The 17,361-nt window shown below is 45.9% G+C and overlaps 1 protein-coding gene across 1 annotated transcript in view; it reads right to left on the reverse strand.

The window, feature by feature from the left end:
• Positions 1-39: 39 nt before the first annotated feature.
• sdr42e2 (short chain dehydrogenase/reductase family 42E, member 2) overlaps positions 40-17,361 on the reverse strand; it is a 50,909-nt gene continuing 33,587 nt past the window's right edge. The window contains 5 exon segments of the mRNA XM_041206907.1: positions 40-58; positions 2,584-2,643; positions 3,774-3,988; positions 12,605-12,847; positions 13,574-13,647. Of these exon segments, the coding sequence (XP_041062841.1) occupies positions 40-58; positions 2,584-2,643; positions 3,774-3,988; positions 12,605-12,847; positions 13,574-13,647 (611 nt within the window).

Raw genomic sequence — 17,361 nt, forward strand, 5'->3', positions numbered from 1 at the left:
TTTTATATATAAAAGAGCTAAAAAAATGATACTGCATACTCAGTCATCAATATCACACCTGACAACGAGTACATGGAAATACATAGAATGATCCGGGCACAGAAAAGGGGCCATTTAGCTCTTCGAGCTCATGCTGGTTCTCTGCAAGAGCTATTTATCCAGTCCCAACCTCCCCATCCTTTCCCCATTAGCCCAGCAATTTACTTACCTTCAACTTTTATCCATGCTGCTGTTGAAAGCCTATGGTTGCCCTTGGTTGTATAAATTACCAGAGTGGGACTAGCTGTATTTCTCCTGTGGGGCCCCTCAAAAGGCAGAATAACCTCCTGTAAACATTCTATCATTCTATGGACAACTTGTATTTATATGGTTGCTCTTCTTCCCCAGCTGCTTCACAGGAGTGACTAACAAATAAAATTTGACACTGAGTCGCATAAGGAGACATTAGGACGGTTGAGGGATAGGTTTTAAGGAGTCTCTTAAGGGAGGAGAGATTTAGCGAAGGAATTTCATAGCTTAGGGCCTCAGCAGCTGAAGGCACAGCCTCCAGTGGTGGAGCAACAGAAATCAGGGATGCACAAGAGGCCAGAGGAAATTTCATCTCAGTTGGGATGGATCTCAGTAACTTTTAATGCAAGCGTATTGACTCAGGAATGGTGTTGAAATAACTAAGGATGAAAACTGAGGACTCGCAACACTTCAACAAGGTCAACCAATGCAGAGCAGCAGCCAATTACAACCCAGTAGGATGTTGAACTGCAACAGCAGAGAGAGTAAGTCAGGTAAGTCATGACCAGGGCTCTGGCCAGACTGAGGCTTGAATATTGCACCCAGTTATAGTTGCTGATACATAAGGGCAAGCAGTGCAGCAAAATCCCACCAATGCGAAACTTACTTTTAGAGATCTCAGTTCATCGCAAAAGAATAGAATCAGCAGAGAAGGAGACCATTCAGCCTCATATATTGAAACATTTAAGATCTTGAGGGATCTGATTAGGGTGAATACTGAGAGGATGTTTCCACTTGTGGGGGAAACTAGAACATAGTTTAGGAATAAGAGGCCTCCCTCTTAAGACGGAGATGAGGAGAATCTTTTTCTCTCAGAAAGTCATTACAGTATGGAATTTTCTTCCCCAGAAAATGGTGGAGGCTGCGTCTTTAAATTTATTCAAGGCTGAGTGAGATAGATTTATGTTACACAAGTGAGCCGAGGGTGCAGACAGAAAAGTGGAGCTGAGGCCACAATCAGATCAGCCATGCGGCAGAATTTTCCGGGACTAAGTCCTGTCATGGGGAAACACTGCGGAGGCCAGTGGGAGTTTGCACCATATCATTATGCAGTGGGGGGGATGGTTTCCCAACATTTTGCCAAGTGAGGTGGGCTGGATGGCACACGCCCTGCCATCATATCCAGGCATCCAGACAGCAAATCACCCAACGTTCAAAGAGGAAATGGCCCACAGACTACAGGGAGCTCTGGCCCCCAAACTCAGCGATGCCTCCCTGGGAATGAAGTGGTGGCCAGGAGGTGTGTCCTCTACCCAGAGGATGGGAGGAGGAGGCTGAGTGCAGGAAACAGATGAGTGACCCCATCTGCTCCACCAGGGTAAGTGAGGCCTCAACTGCTCACACTCGCTTCACTCAATGGTGGAGGGGACATGGGCCTCAGTGATAAGGTGATGCCTCATAGCCCCACTGAAGCCCATTTACTCTGCAGGTGGAGAGGCCACTGTGAGTTCCTGACTCTTCCCACTGCCATGCAGAGAGCTCCTCACATGCTGTCTGGTGAGGTGGGGGTGGGGGTGTGTGTGAGGTATGTGTGGGTGGGGGATGGGTGGGTGGTGGAGAGGTGATGGGGAATGGTCTCAGGTGTTGATGGCACCAGTAAGTACTGCTAATCACATGCCTTATCCTTCTATCCACCCTCTCACTGCTCTGGAGGGTGCTGCCCCAGAACCCTTGTGGACAACTGCGGTGCATCAATCACATGGCACACAATCCAGTGAGTTATTTGTAAGAGTGGGAGCATGAGAAAGATACCTCAAACCCAATAGCTTCCAACCATGTCTCTCTTTGCTCAGGTAAAATTATGGTATAATAGGAGAGGGAGAGAGAAGATGGGAGGGGGATCTGTCTGACTGACTTTGAGGAGCCTGCAGCCCAGCTGGCAGGGGAGAAACATGACCCGGTCTGCGGAGATGGAGCAGTCAGCGGGCGGCCTCTATCCAGTAGAGATCCATGTGTGTCACATTAAAACCTCAGGATCACACGTTCCTCCATGTTGGAGGCAGCTCATGAGGTCACTCGCTCTCTCCTCTCTCACTTACACGTGCCAGCAGGAAGGCCAGAAGAGGACATAGCCCTGTCCAGCAGCCACACAAGTCCACAGAGGACTGAGGACATAGGGGAGGAAGAAGCAAGTGCACCTGTAGAGGCATCACAGCAGTCACCTGCACCCTCCACCAGTGCAGAGGCACACACCTCGGTGGGTGCTAGATGTAGTTCGGGAAGGGTCTCACATTCTGGCTGTCACTGCACAGGCACGTGACCCCAGCAGGAGGAGGCAGGGTCAGCCAAGCTGACTGGCACTCAGAGGATTGCTGGGCAGAGGCATCTGTGACGTTCAAGTCAGATGAGGTGCCTCTGTAACGGGAATGAAAAATTAAGAAGTTTTGATTTCACAGGTGCACAATGATTGTTAATTTTACGCCGCTTTTGTAAGTATTGTCCGTTTACACTTTAGGTCTGAGGTGGTTTATTTGTGATGAAGTCCTTAAGCCTGTGTGCGTGTAACACTTCCCACCTCCCCGACCTCCATCATCTTCCAGGGGATACTCCAGAAACATACATGTGCAGGGATACCTTTGCCTGAGCCCTTGTGAGCCATGTGCAGGGTCTCCCACACACACTGAACCATGGCCCTTCACACTCTCATGTGGTCCCAGGTACCAAGCATTGTCAGTACTACATGCTGGGGTTCCCTTGTCCAGTTGAGCTGACCTGCATCTCCACCCATCCCCCATCCCTGATGACCCAACTCCCATGCAGCATCTCAAGATCTCCATCACGAGGCCCTGCATAGTTGCTTGCAGCCATGATCATAATCACCTTTGAGGTGGAGTCTAATACCTTTACCCCTCCCCCCGTCACCCACACCCTCCCCCCCATAATTATTGGCCCCCTACCCATCCCACCAAGCAATCACTTTAACCTCCCCTTCTACCCCATCCTCTGTCCTGTTCAGGTCAATGTTAAAGTCCTCTACCTTCCCGAGGAGCCCACCCCTGTCACAGTTGATACGCCCCCCCCCCCCACTCATTCTGCCAACCCCCAGAATTCGCTTCTCATTCTCTCCTCCAATAACCCTCAGTGGCCCTTCACCCAACATCGCAGGACACTTACACTCCCATCCTACCACCTCCCACTGCCCCCTTTAACCCTCACTATCCCTTCCTGCCACTGATTCCTTGAGCTTCCCCCCCTAGGATACACCTTTCGACACCAGAGACCCCTCCCTATGAACACCTTTCCCCTCTTCCCCACCATGTCTGTTCACACCTGCACACTTCTTCCCCCACCCCCATTTCAATGCTGCCCCTCCTACCCTCCCACTGTATAAAATGTCACCCATTCAACGGCTCCAGCAGCATCTCTCTCTTTCCCCTGCCACCCCCAACCTCCATCTAGGCCTCCACAACCACCCCCACCACTTCATTACTGTCCTTCCCATCTAATCCACCCTCCCAGCACAGAGCATCATTGCCCAACAGTACCTGTAGCTTGAAGATCCACCACCTCGGAGAAGCTGCTGCTTGAAGGTCCACGTGGTTGATGCTCCACCCACCCACTGCTGCACATGCTGTTCCTGGGTCAGGTTGCTGGAGGTCTCCATCTTCCATCCCAGGCTGCCCCAGGCCTTCTTCAGGCAAGTCCTGACATCTCCACACGACATTGGTCCAGATGTGATCTGGACCGGTGTTATATCCCGCTGATGGCATGAACAATCAGGCAGGAGGGAATGTTTCTGGTTGAGCCTTCATCTGCACCCCGGTAACAGGATGCAAACCGGTTTCACGATGGCCTCTAGCGTGTATGGAGACCCGCCATGGCAGACTGGAGCACAAGTTCCTGCCGTCATTTTACGCCAGCGGGAAACTAATTTTTAAGCTTCCACCACATTCTCCGCGCTCCCACCCCCCTCACCTGCCACTAAACACGCTGCGGGGGCTGGAATGGAAAATTCCACCCATGATCTCATTGAATGGTGGAGCAGGACCGAAGGGCTGAATGGTCAACTCCTGCTCCTAAGTCCTATGTTCCTAAGTTCCCATTGCACCTATGCAGAGCTTCTTTATTAAATTATCCAGTTAGTCCCGATCCCCAACTTCTCTGTCCCCCCAGAGCCCTGCAATATTTTTCCTGTTCAAGAATATATATAAAATTGTATAAAACACTAGTTAGAGCACAGCTAGTGTGTACTGCGTACAGTTCTGGCCACCACATTATGGGAAGGACAGAAACTTTCCACACTGTTTAAGGTACAGATTCTGTAACCAGGAATTGAGCGTTTTGGCTCTGTGGAAAGATTAGATAAACTGGTATGGTTTTCTTTGGAACAGAAGAGGCTGAGGAGGGATATAATTGAGGTGTACAAAATTATGAGGGGCCTCGATACAGTGGATAAGAAGGACCTATTTCCTTTAGCAGAGAGGACAATAACTAGGGGGCATAGATTTAAAATAATTGATAGAGGGATTAGATGGGAGTTGAGAAGAAATGTTTTCAGCCAGAGGGTGATGGGGGTCAGGTACTCATTGTCTGAAAGGGTGGCAGAGGCAGGAGCCTTCACTGCATTTAAAAATACACGGAAATGCACTTGGAGTTGGTAACCTACAGGGCAATGGACCAAGAGCTGGAAAGTGGAATTAACATGGATAGCTCTTTTACAGCCAGCATAGACATGATGGGCTGAATGGCCTCCTTTCGTGCTGTAAAGTTTCATTTTTCTATATTCAATTCTAAGGAAAAACTTCAGAAAATGCAGCTTTTCAGCCTGGCTAGGAGGCAGGTGATTTTATAGAAGTGTTCAAGATGCTCGAGGGAATGCTCCAGAACATTAACTCTAACTAAACTGCAAATGTAGGTGCAAATTAATAAGAAGGAAATTTTAGACTGAGAGCAAGAAAATCAACAGGCCTGGACTGGCCATAAGGGAAATCAGGAGATGGAGGTGAGGGCAGATCTCATTATGTGGCAACAGCAGTAATTTGAGGAATATTTAATGTTGTAAAAAAAATTAGTTTGATCTTTTCATTGGCCTTTCTTCCGACTTTTGCTCTTTTCCTTTTGCCTGGATTGTCCGTGTCCACCCCTTTAAACTCTAACTCACAGACTGACCTTCCTTGACTCCAGCAGAGGGCAATGTTGCCCAACTCCCTGTCTGCTAATCCTGCAGTCACAGAGCTCCATTCATTACATTCATGTTCAAGCTGTAAAATAAACTTTCATCCCCAGACCTTCTTGTCCTCTTCCACTGCTTTCTGCATTTCTAGGCTACTATCAAGTGAGAAAGAAAGACTTTCAAAGACTTGCATTTTTTAAAGCATTGTGCACAACCTCAGGACACCCCAAAGTACTTTACCGCCAACTAATTATTTTTGAAGTGTAGCCACTTTTGTAATGTAGGAAACACAGCAACCAATTTGCAAACAGCAAGCTCCCACAAACAGCAATGTGATAATGACCAAATAATCTGTTTATTAGTGGTGTTGGATGAGAGATAAATATTGGTCCACTGGGAAGAACTCACCCGTCGGATCTCTTCCGAGAACGCACTGGGCTCAATTTAATGTCTCATCCAAAAGATGGTACTTCTGACAGTGTAGGACTCCCCAGTACTGCCCCCCGCCCATCCTCACAACAGTGCAGGACTCCCTCACTACTGCCTCCCGGCCCCCAAAACAGTGCATGCTCCCTCAGTATTCATACTCACCCTCCTACAGTGTGAAGGTTCCTCAATACTGCCCCTCCAACAGTGCAGCAGTCCCTCAGTATGACCAAGCGACAGTGCAGCATTCCCTCAGTACTGACCATCCAACAGTGCAGCGCTCCTTCAGTACTGATCTCCAATAGTGCAGCACACTCAGTCAGTCCTGACCCTCTGACAGTGCAGCACACTCCCTCAGTACTGCAGTGGGAGTGTCAGCCTGGATAACTACCTGATGTAGGTATTTAAATAGTGTGCAGTTTGATGTTTACTAGTTCTGTCGAAGAGTCATGAGGACTCGAAACGTCAACTCTTTTCTTCTCCGCCGATGCCGCCAGACCTGCTGAGTTTTTCCTGGTAATTCTGTTGATGTTTACTAGGCCAGTTCTCAGATTCTCAGCTGTGACCTGGGAAAGTGGTAACTGATTGTCTCTTTAGTTTGCTGGTGAATGAAAGATTTTCTTTCTTTATTTGAAGATGATCTTTACCACTTGTCAGCAAGTGTGATGATTAGTCTGTGATTTGTGCAATGTGTTGGATGTGAGCTCAACAAGAGACCTGTGGATCCCATGTATCATCCATTGAAGGCTGAAGTACCTGATGTTGTTAATCAAACACGGATAGATCTTGATCAGAGTTTATTTGCTCTTTGTTGATGGAAGTATTCAGTTTGGATGCTCATGCAAATTCCAGGCTGCAGGTAGGAATCATACAACAATACAATGTGGAATGAGGGCATTCAGCCCATCGTGCTTGTGCCACTCTTTGAAAGAGCTATCCTCACACCCCACCACCACCACCCCCCCTATTCCGCAGAGCCCTGCAATTTCTTCCCTTGCAATTATTTATCAAATTCTCTTTTGAAAGTTAATATTGAATCTGCTTCCCTTTCAGACAGCAGGCACATTCCAGATTATAATTCGCTGTGTAGAAATGTTTCTCTCCTCATCTCCCCATCAGCCAGAAATGTCTGACTTTCAACCTTTTATTAAGCTGGATTGCAAAGGATAGTCAGAGACCTTAGACATTCTGAATCCTGTGTCAGTGGGATATTCTCTGTTGCTGGAGCATTGTTTCTCTGTATATACATATATATCAGCAGGGGTCACAGAAGCCTGATTGGGAACAGGAATGTTTTATCATCTATTCCAGGGACATTAAGATTAATTGGAAAATCTCAACGAAGCGGTACAATGGACTGGGGAACTCCAACCTGCCACCTTCTGGACTGTGTGCTACTCTCTAACACTGCTTACACATTTGATCATTGAAGGAGATCAAAAAAATCTTTACATTTTTAGCAAAGAGGAGGATTAAGGAATGATCTAGAAGCATTCATGAAGAGTCAATAAGTTAGACACATAGAAACCATTTCCTCTGGTTGGGCCGGTGGGTGGGGAGTCCAGAACAAGGGGGGCATAATCTTAAAATTAGAGCCAGATTGTGGAGTGGTTATGTCAGGAAGAACCTCCTCTCACAAGAAATCGTGGAAATCTGGAACTCTTACCCCCAAAAGGCTGTTGAGGCTGAGGGCTGGGGGCAGTCAATTAAAAGTTCTAAAACTGAGATTGATAAATTTTTATCAGGCAAGGGTATATTAAGGATTATGGAAATAAGTTGGGTAAATACAGTTAAGCTACAGATCAGCCATGATTTGGTTGAATAGCAGACTAGGCTCAAGGGGCTGAATGGACCCCTCCTGTTCCTCATTTCCTAGAATGCCTAAATTATTAGCTATTTCTAAATACAGAAGTGTTCCACTTTTAATTCTATGTGAAATGGAAATTTTTAACTAATGAATGGTTCTAGCAAACAAAACACTGGTACCTCATGCAACTGCTATCTGTAAATCAGTGTATCAATAAATTAAAAGCACTTACTGTTTTGTTTACTATTTACATTAATCACATGGACACATTCCTCCATTCCTTTAAAATTGTCTGAACAAATAAAAACATTCTGGGATGTTTTTTATTTAAAAGAATGCTGCTGTAAAGGCCCATTGGTTTAAGAAGCAGAATTTGCTGCAGACTCTGAAAACACTTTTATAACAAACACCAGTATGAATATGCATTATTGATCATGTTAACTTGAGTGGATTGACCCAGTGAGCAGGTGGTGTTACTGCACCTCTTCGTATTAATTCAATGCGATTCACATTCTGAGGAATTGCTATTCTTTCTGTCGGAGAATATCCAGTGCTTCCCACTCCTTCATCCAATGTGTCCGGATACGCGGAGAATCCTGCTCCGTTATTTTCCAAGATTGAATTAACCTCACCCCAGTGAGACTGATTTTTAAAACTAAATAAATGAAGTTCATGTACAATGTATATTTTATTTGCAAAAGGTGGGTTTAGATTTATAGTTACCTATCACTACTCACTGAATGAGAAGCATTGCACACAACTGGAAGGTGTCATCACAGCTTCAGCTATCAGAGAATTTCTACAGATACAATTTCACAACTGGATCTTGAGAAATGTTGAAGATTGTGAAATTTTCAGAACGTTATGTTCAAAATATTGATTTTACACAGCAATCTGACAAAGCTAAGGACTGGTAACAGAAATTGGCTCAAAGTGTAGAAATCAGGGCAAGTTGTAGAAGTAAGGCTGCTTGTTTTTAAACACAAAATGAATGTGGTTTGACCGGGATTGTATTTAACATCCACTAGAGGTGGAAACTGTTTGCAATTGGCCAAACCTGGATAAAATGTATCCAACCTCCTCTTCGGAGAGATTCTCAGCATAAACACCGTCACATCTAGGATACTCACAGTTTGTTTTGTCTATCCTGGTTCACAATGTTGACATAAGCTCTGTAAACCTGCTGTAATTCTATGGTAATTATGGTTTTATGTAATCTGCAGTGTACCTTTAAGAAGGATGTTATAAAGGAAGATCACATGATCTTATGTAACTAATACATACCTCCTCCAGAGGTGTCCAGCATCACAAATGCCAGTCTTCATATCAAGAAACGGCTGAAGGCACTGGATACTGCAAAGGCTATGGGCTCTGACAATATTCCGGCAATAGTACTGAAGGCTTGTGCTGCAAATCTTGCTGTGCCCCTAGCCAAGCTGTTCCAGTACAGCTACAACACTGGCATCTATCCGGCCAAATGGAAAATTGTTCAGGTATGTCCTGTACACAAAAAGCAGGACAAATCCAATCCAGCCAATTACTGCCCCATCAGTCTACTCTATATCATCAGTAAAGTAATGGAAGGGGTCATCAACAGTGCTATCAAGTGGCACTTGCTTAGAAATAACCTGCTCACTGACGCCCAGTTTGGGTTCCGCCAGGGCCACTCAGCTCCTGCCCTCATTACAGCCTTGGTTCAAACATGGACACAAGAGCTGAACTCCCGAGGTGAGGTGAGAGTGACTGACCTTAACACCAAGGCAGCATTTGACCGAGTGTGGCATCAAGGAGCCCCAGCAAAACTGGAGTCAATGGTAATCAGGGGGAAAACACTCTGCTGGTTGGAGTCATACCTAGCACAAAGGAAGATGGTTGTGGTTGTTGGGGGTCAATCATCACAGCTCCAGGACATCACTGCAGGAGTTCCTCAGGGTAGTGTCCTCGACCCAATCATCTTCAGCTGCTTCACCAATTACCTTCCTCCCATCATAAGGTCAGAAGTGGGGCTGTTCGCTAATGATTGCACAATGTTCAGCACCATTCGTAACTCCTCAGATACTGAAGCAGTCCATGTCCAAATGCAGCAAGACCTGGACAATATCCAGGCTTGAGCTGACAAGTTGCAAGTAACATTTGCGCTACACAAATGTCAGGCAGTGACCATCTGTAACAAGAGAGAATCCAACCATCGCCCCCTGATGTTTAATAGCATTACCATCATTGAATCTCCCACTATCAACATCCTGAAGGTTATCATTGACTAGAAACTGAACTGGACTAGCCATATAAATACTGTGGCTACAAGAATAGGTCAGAGGCTAGGAAACATACAACGAGTAACTCACCTCCTGACTCCCCAAAGCCTGTCCACCATCTACAAGGCACAGGTCAGGAGTGTGATGGAATACTCTCCACTTGCCTGGATGAGTGCAGCTCCTACAACACTCAAGAAGCTTGACACCGTCCAGGACAAAGTAGCCTGCTTGATTGGCACCACCTCCACAAACATTCATTCCCTCCACCACCAACGCACAGTAGCCGCAGTGTGTACCATCTACAAGATGCACTGCAGGAATTCACCAAGGCTCCTTTGACAGCACCTTCCAAACACACAACCATTACCACCTAGAAGGACAAGGGCAGCAGATAGATGGGAACACCACCACCTGGAAGTTCCCCTCCAAGTCACTCACCATCCTGACTTGGAAATATATCCCGTTCTTTCACTGTCACTGGATCCAAATCCTGGAACTCCCTTCCTAACAGCACTGTGGGTGTACCTACACTACATGGACTGCAGCGGTTCAAGAAGGCAGCTCACCACCACCTTCTCAAGGGCAATTAGGGATGGGTAATAATCAGTGAAGCCTACATCCCATGAATGAATAATAAAAAATAGAGGAATAACGCAGGCTACCTCTGTAGTCAGCAGTCTGAGCTGGTAAGAAGTATGGAGACAGGGTTTGAGTTAAAAGCACATGAATGTAGCTGCTGAGTACCTTTGTAAACAGAATGTGTTCCACCTAAGAACTGTGTGCTGATCAACTCTGTCTGTTGTACCAACTCGGCCATCCAACAACAAGAGTGTAACCCGGATCCGTAAGTCGCAACAAATCGGTGACCAGGATCCAACAAATTCTTATAAAGATTATATTCTGTTTTTGCAAAGGGAGAATGGAACTGAGAATCAGGCAGTTTCTATTTTGGGTAACTGGTTAGTAATGCCCAGGCAGTGAGTAATTTCATTGATTCATGGCATGTGGGCTTTGCTGGAACATTTATTATCCATCCCTAATTGCCCTTAAACCTTCTTGAATACAGCTAAGTGGCTTGCTCAGCCATCTCAGAAGATAGTTAAGGTTCACATACAGTATAGGTAAGGACAGTAAATTTCCTTCCCTAAAGGACATGAGTGAATCAGATGGATTATTTAATTAACTAAATTTAAACTCCCCTGCTACTCTGGTGGGATTCAAACTCATATCTCCAATTGGCCTAAACCTGGAGATTCTGGGATTTAAACCCATGTCTCCAACTGGCCTAAACCTGGGGATTCTGGGAGTTAAGCCCAAATCTCCAATGGGCCTGAGCCTAAGGGTCACTGGTCCAGGAGCATAACCACTTTGCTACCTAACCCTTGAGAAGTGGAACAGCTACCCTAAGATCTCTTGTTGCTTTCTGAGATGCACTACATCTCAAGTTCAGTAAGAAGAATTCAAAGAGAGTTGCCTGATTTGGAATCTGTCTTCAGACTCCCTGTACTGTTCAATATATCACCTAAAGAAATTAAAACCGGTTAATGTGATGTTAGCCTTTATCTTCAAGAGACTGAAATACAAAGAGGAGGAAATATTGCCACAGTTGTACAGACTTGGTCAGGTCTCATCTGGAGTAATTGCATTCAGTTCTGGGCACAGCACATAGGGAAGGATATACTGGCCTTGAAGGGGGTACATTGCAGATCGACCAGAATGACACCAAAGCTTAAAGGTTAGATTATCAGGACAGGTTGCATAAATTTGATTTTCCCTTGAGTTCAGAAGGCTGAGGGGTGATGTGGTCGAGGTATTTTAAATGATGAAAAGATTTGAGAGGGTAGATAAAGAGGAATTATTTCCTCTGGTAGGTGAGTCCAGAACAAAGGGGCATAATTCTTAAATTAGAGCCAGACTATTCAAGAGTGAAATCAAGAAACAGTCCCCCACGCCCGCTCCCCCCCCCCCCGCCCCCACCCCACACACACACACACACACACACACACCCATACCCCCACAAAGGTTGGTGAAGTATGGAACTCTGTCCCTCCAAAAGTTGTGGGTGCTGGGGGTCAACTGGAGATGAATAATTTTTTGTTGGTTCAGGGTATCAGGAGATATGGAAGAGTGTAGGCCTGATGAGTTTGAGATTCAGATCAGCCATGATCTAACTGAATGGCTGGGCAGGCTCGAGGGGCTGAATAGCCTCCGCCAGCTCCAATGTTCTATAAGTTTTTGTTAAAACATGACACTAAAAGGGACAACAGCTGTTCAGCAGATGTCACTATGGATCGTGTATGCAAAGGAAATTGTGCATCATCAGAGATAACATCCTGACAACAACTGCAAGAAGACTGATGATAAACAGAAACATTATCATATTACAATGTACATTTCTCCCTTTCAAAATCCACATGTTGGGAAACAGCAGGAGGAGTAGGGACATCAAACCTTTAGTGTGTATCTCACTCCAAAGTCAGATTACAATCGTAACACCAGAAACATCAACAACTTTGTACAACTTGCATTTATATAGCACCTTTAAAGCAGTAAAACCTTCCAACGGCACTTCCTGGCCAAGTGTTTGTTACAATTTCTTGAGGGGGTTGGGGACATATTGATTCCTGGAAAGCAGCGAGCAGCTGGAGCAAGTATGAGAAAGAGCTCTAAAATTGACCTTGATGAGGAAAGGCAGAGAAATTAATTTTGGTTTACCTTGGAGAACTGCATTACTGATGGTCCCTGGGTCCAGGGCACGGGGGAGAGACAGATTAGGAAGAAAACAATGCTCAGGATAAATAAGGCTTTCAAGAAGAGAGAGGGGGAAGTGTCTTGCTCGGGCGTTGTTCTTATGTAATACTCAACAGAGTCAGAAAAGCTGTACTTCTTAGGGCAATATCCTAGTTGCTTCCTTGCTTTGTCTATCTTGAAGGTGTGCATAACTGCAATGTTTCGAACCTGAGGAAGAAAAATGACAACACAATGAATAAGTAACAAAATTATTACCTCCCCTGATCATAGAATCATGCAGCACAGAAGGAGGCTTTCAGCCCATTATATCTGTGATGGCTCTTTGAAAGAGCTATTTAATTAGTCTGATCCCACCTACTCTTTCATTACAGCCCTGCAAATTTCTCCTTTTTATGTATTTAACCAATTCCCTTTTAAAAGTCACGGGTGAATCTGTTTCCACTCTCCTTTCAGGTAGTGTATTCTAGATCATAACAACTCAATGTAAAAAAAAATTCTCCTCAACTCACCTCTGGTTCTTTTGCCAATTATCTTAAAGCTGTGTCCTCTGGTCACTGATCCTCTTACCACTGGAAACAGTTCCTACTTACTTACTCTATCAATACCCCTCGTGATTTTGAACGCTTCAATCAAATCTCCCCTCAACATTCTCTGTTCTAAGAAGAACAATTCCAGCTCCACTAATCTCTCCACAGAACTGAAGTTGAGCAAAGCATCCTTTCTAAGGCTTGATATCATTCTTGAAACGTGGTGCCCCGACTTAGACAGAGCTGAGTGATTTATAAAGATTTAGCGTAACTACTTCCATTATCTCCTGAGCAAACCTGTTCTCCAAATTAACCAATCATTCTCTCATGCCCGCATAAAATAAAGTTTTAAAGCTCAGGGAATTAAAAATAAACAGGCACTCTTACATTAACTGTTGGTCTTTACCTCATTCCTGGTGAGCAGTGGAGCGATTTCTACAATCGGTCTCAATGCCATATGAAGGTATTCCATTATTACAGCTGCAAAAAACAGAGGCAGAATAAATGCTGAGCCGTAACAATGAAGTTTAAAGGTGATATACAATAGGTTTGGCCTATATGTGACTCCAGTCCCAAACCAATGTGTTGACTTGTAACTGCCCTCTTAAAGGGGCTAGACTTGTCAACTCAGGTTGTATAAATTCCTAGAGGTTTCATGACCTCCCCCCTCCAACTGCCTTCAAGCTCAGTTTACCCTCTCCAATATTTTTATAATTAATATGCAAAAATGAAAAAATTATGCACAACCTTTTTTTTAATGCCCCTCAGATTTAAGTCTCCCAGGATACTCATGGTAATGTTCAGGAGAATAATCTTTAATTCCTGGAAACTCCAGGGCAATCCTGGATGTTTGATAGCCCTGGAAGGAGACCTAGCAAAACATTCCATTGCATCAAAACACTATCTGAGGTTCAGGAAGTCAGTAGATCACCATCACCCTCTCAGGCCGACTAGGGGGCAGGGTGAATCATACCTAGCAGCCTTGCCAATGACACCCACATCCTGAGAATGAATTTTTTAAAATGTTATCTGATGTGAAAGCAAAATGAACTAATGGGCAGAGGAGAGACTTTGTAATGGGCTTCTTGCTAATCTACTAACAGCACTGAAGGTTGGCATGGCAATGGCCAGAGTGACAAGTTGTCTGGTCTCTGAGATGGAGGAGAAGAGTTTGACTGGGAGACAATCGATGGAATAAAACGTGATATGGAAATATATAAAATACACAGACATGTGCATAAAAAGGACAAAGCAGTTTGTTACAGAACCAAACAATGAAAGACTTAAAAGATATGTTACACAACAAAAACAGAATTACCTGGAAAAACTCAGCAGGTCTGGCAGCATCGGCGGAGAAGAAAAGAGTTGACGTTTCGAGTCCTCATGACCCTTCGACAGAACTTGAGTTCGAGTCCAGGAAAGAGCTGAAATATAAGCTGGTTTAAGGTGTGTGTGTGGGGGGCGGAGAGATAGAGAGACAGAGAGGTGGAGGGGGTTGGTGTGGTTGTAGCGACAAACAAGCAGTGATAGAAGCAAAAACAGAATTACCTGGAAAAACTCAGCAGGTCTGGCAGCATCGGCGGAGAAGAAAAGAGTTGACGTTTCGAGTCCTCATGACCCTTCGACAGAACTTGAGTTCGAGTCCAGGAAAGAGCTGAAATATAAGCTGGTTTAAGGTGTGTGTGTGGGGGGCGGAGAGATAGAGAGACAGAGAGGTGGAGGGGGTTGGTGTGGTTGTAGCGACAAACAAGCAGTGATAGAAGCAGATCATCAAAAGATGTCAACAACAATAGTACAATAGAACACATAGGTGTTAAAGTTAAAGTTGGTGATATTATCTAAATGAATGTGCTAATTAAGAATGGATGGTAGGGCACTCAAGGTATAGCTCTAGTGGGTTTTTTTTTTATTTTATATAATGGAAATAGGTGGGAAAAGGAAAATCTTTATAATTTATTGGGAAAAAAAAAAAGGAAGGGGGAAACAGAAAGGGGGTGGGGATGGGGGAGGGGACTCACGACCTAAAGTTGTTGAATTCAATATTCAGTCCGGAAGGCTGTAAAGTCCCTAGTCGGAAGATGAGGTGTTGTTCCTCCAGTTTGCGTTGGGCTTCACTGGAACAATGCAGCAAGCCAAGGACAGACATGTGGGCAAGAGAGCAGGGTGGAGTGTTAAAATGGCAAGCGACAGGGAGGTTTGGGTCATTCTTGCGGACAGACCGCAGGTGTTCTGCAAAGCGGTCGCCCAGTTTACGTTTGGTCTCTCCAATGTAGAGGAGACCACATTGGGAGCAACGAATGCAGTAGACTAAGTTGGGGGAAATGCAAGTGAAATGCTGCTTCACTTGAAAGGAGTGTTTGGGTCCTTGGACGGTGAGGAGAGAGGAAGTGAAGGGGCAGGTGTTGCATCTTTTGCGTGGGCAAGGGGTTGTGCCATAGGAGGGGGTTGAGGAGTAGGGGGTGATGGAGGAGTGGACCAGGGTGTCCCGGAGGGAGCGATCCCTACGGAATGCCGATAAGGGGGGTGAAGGGAAGATGTGTTTGGTAGTGGCATCATGCTGGAGTTGGCGGAAATGGCGGAGGATGATCCTTTGAATGCGGAGGCTGGTGGGGTGATAAGTGAGGACAAGGGGGACCCTATCATGTTTCTGGGAGGGAGGAGAAGGAGTGAGGGCGGATGTGCGGGAGATGGGCCGGACACGGTTGAGGGCCCTGTCAACGACCGTGGGTGGAAAACCTCGGTTAAGGAAGAAGGAGGACATGTCAGAGGAACTGTTTTTGAATGTAGCATCATCGGAACAGATGCGACGGAGGCGAAGGAACTGAGAGAATGGGATGGAGTCCTTACAGGAAGTGGGGTGTGAGGAGCTGTAGTCGAGATAGCTGTGGGTGTCGGTGGGTTTGTAATGGATATTGGTGGACAGTCTATCACCAGAGATTGAGACAGAGAGGTCAAGGAAGGGAAGGGAAGTGTCAGAGATGGACCACGTGAAAATGATGGAGGGGTGGAGATTGGAAGCAAAATTAATAAATTTTTCCAAGTCCTGACGAGAGCATGAAGCAGCACCGAAATAATCATCGATGTACCGGAGAAAGAGTTGTGGAAGGGGGCCGGAGTAGGACTGCAACAAGGAATGTTCCACATACCCCATAAAGAGACAGGCATAGCTGGGGCCCATGCGGGTACCCATAGCCACACCTTTTATTTGGAGGAAGTGAGAGGAGTTGAAGGAGAAATTGTTCAGCGTGAGAACAAGTTCAGCCAGACGGAGGAGAGTAGTGGTGGATGGGGATTGTTCGGGCCTCTGTTCGAGGAAGAAGCTAAGGGCCCTCAGACCATCCTGGTGGGGGATGGAGGTGTAGAGGGATTGGACGTCCATGGTGAAGAGGAAGCGGTAGGGGCCAGGGAACTGGAAATTGTTGATGTGACGTAAGGTGTCAAGTTCCAGTTCCCTGGCCCCTACCGCTTCCTCTTCACCATGGACGTCCAATCCCTCTACACCTCCATCCCCCACCAGGATGGTCTGAGGGCCCTTAGCTTCTTCCTCGAACAGAGGCCCGAACAATCCCCATCCACCACTACTCTCCTCCGTCTGGCTGAACTTGTTCTCACGCTGAACAATTTCTCCTTCAACTCCTCTCACTTCCTCCAAATAAAAGGTGTGGCTATGGGTACCCGCATGGGCCCCAGCTATGCCTGTCTCTTTATGGGGTATGTGGAACATTCCTTGTTGCAGTCCTACTCCGGCCCCCTTCCACAACTCTTTCTCCGGTACATCGATGATTATTTCGGTGCTGCTTCATGCTCTCGTCAGGACTTGGAAAAATTTATTAATTTTGCTTCCAATCTCCACCCCTCCATCATTTTCACGTGGTCCATCTCTGACACTTCCCTTCCCTTCCTTGACCTCTCTGTCTCAATCTCTGGTGATAGACTGTCCACCAATATCCATTACAAACCCACCGACACCCACAGCTATCTCGACTACAGCTCCTCACACCCCACTTCCTGTAAGGACTCCATCCCATTCTCTCAGTTCCTTCGCCTCCGTCGCATCTGTTCCGATGATGCTACATTCAAAAACAGTTCCTCTGACATGTCCTCCTTCTTCCTTAACCGAGGTTTTCCACCCACGGTCGTTGACAGGGCCCTCAACCGTGTCCGGCCCATCTCCCGCGCATCCGCCCTCACTCC

Source organism: Carcharodon carcharias, chromosome 15 (genome assembly GCF_017639515.1).
Source record: "Carcharodon carcharias isolate sCarCar2 chromosome 15, sCarCar2.pri, whole genome shotgun sequence".
NCBI classification, from domain to species: Eukaryota; Metazoa; Chordata; class Chondrichthyes; order Lamniformes; family Lamnidae; genus Carcharodon; species Carcharodon carcharias.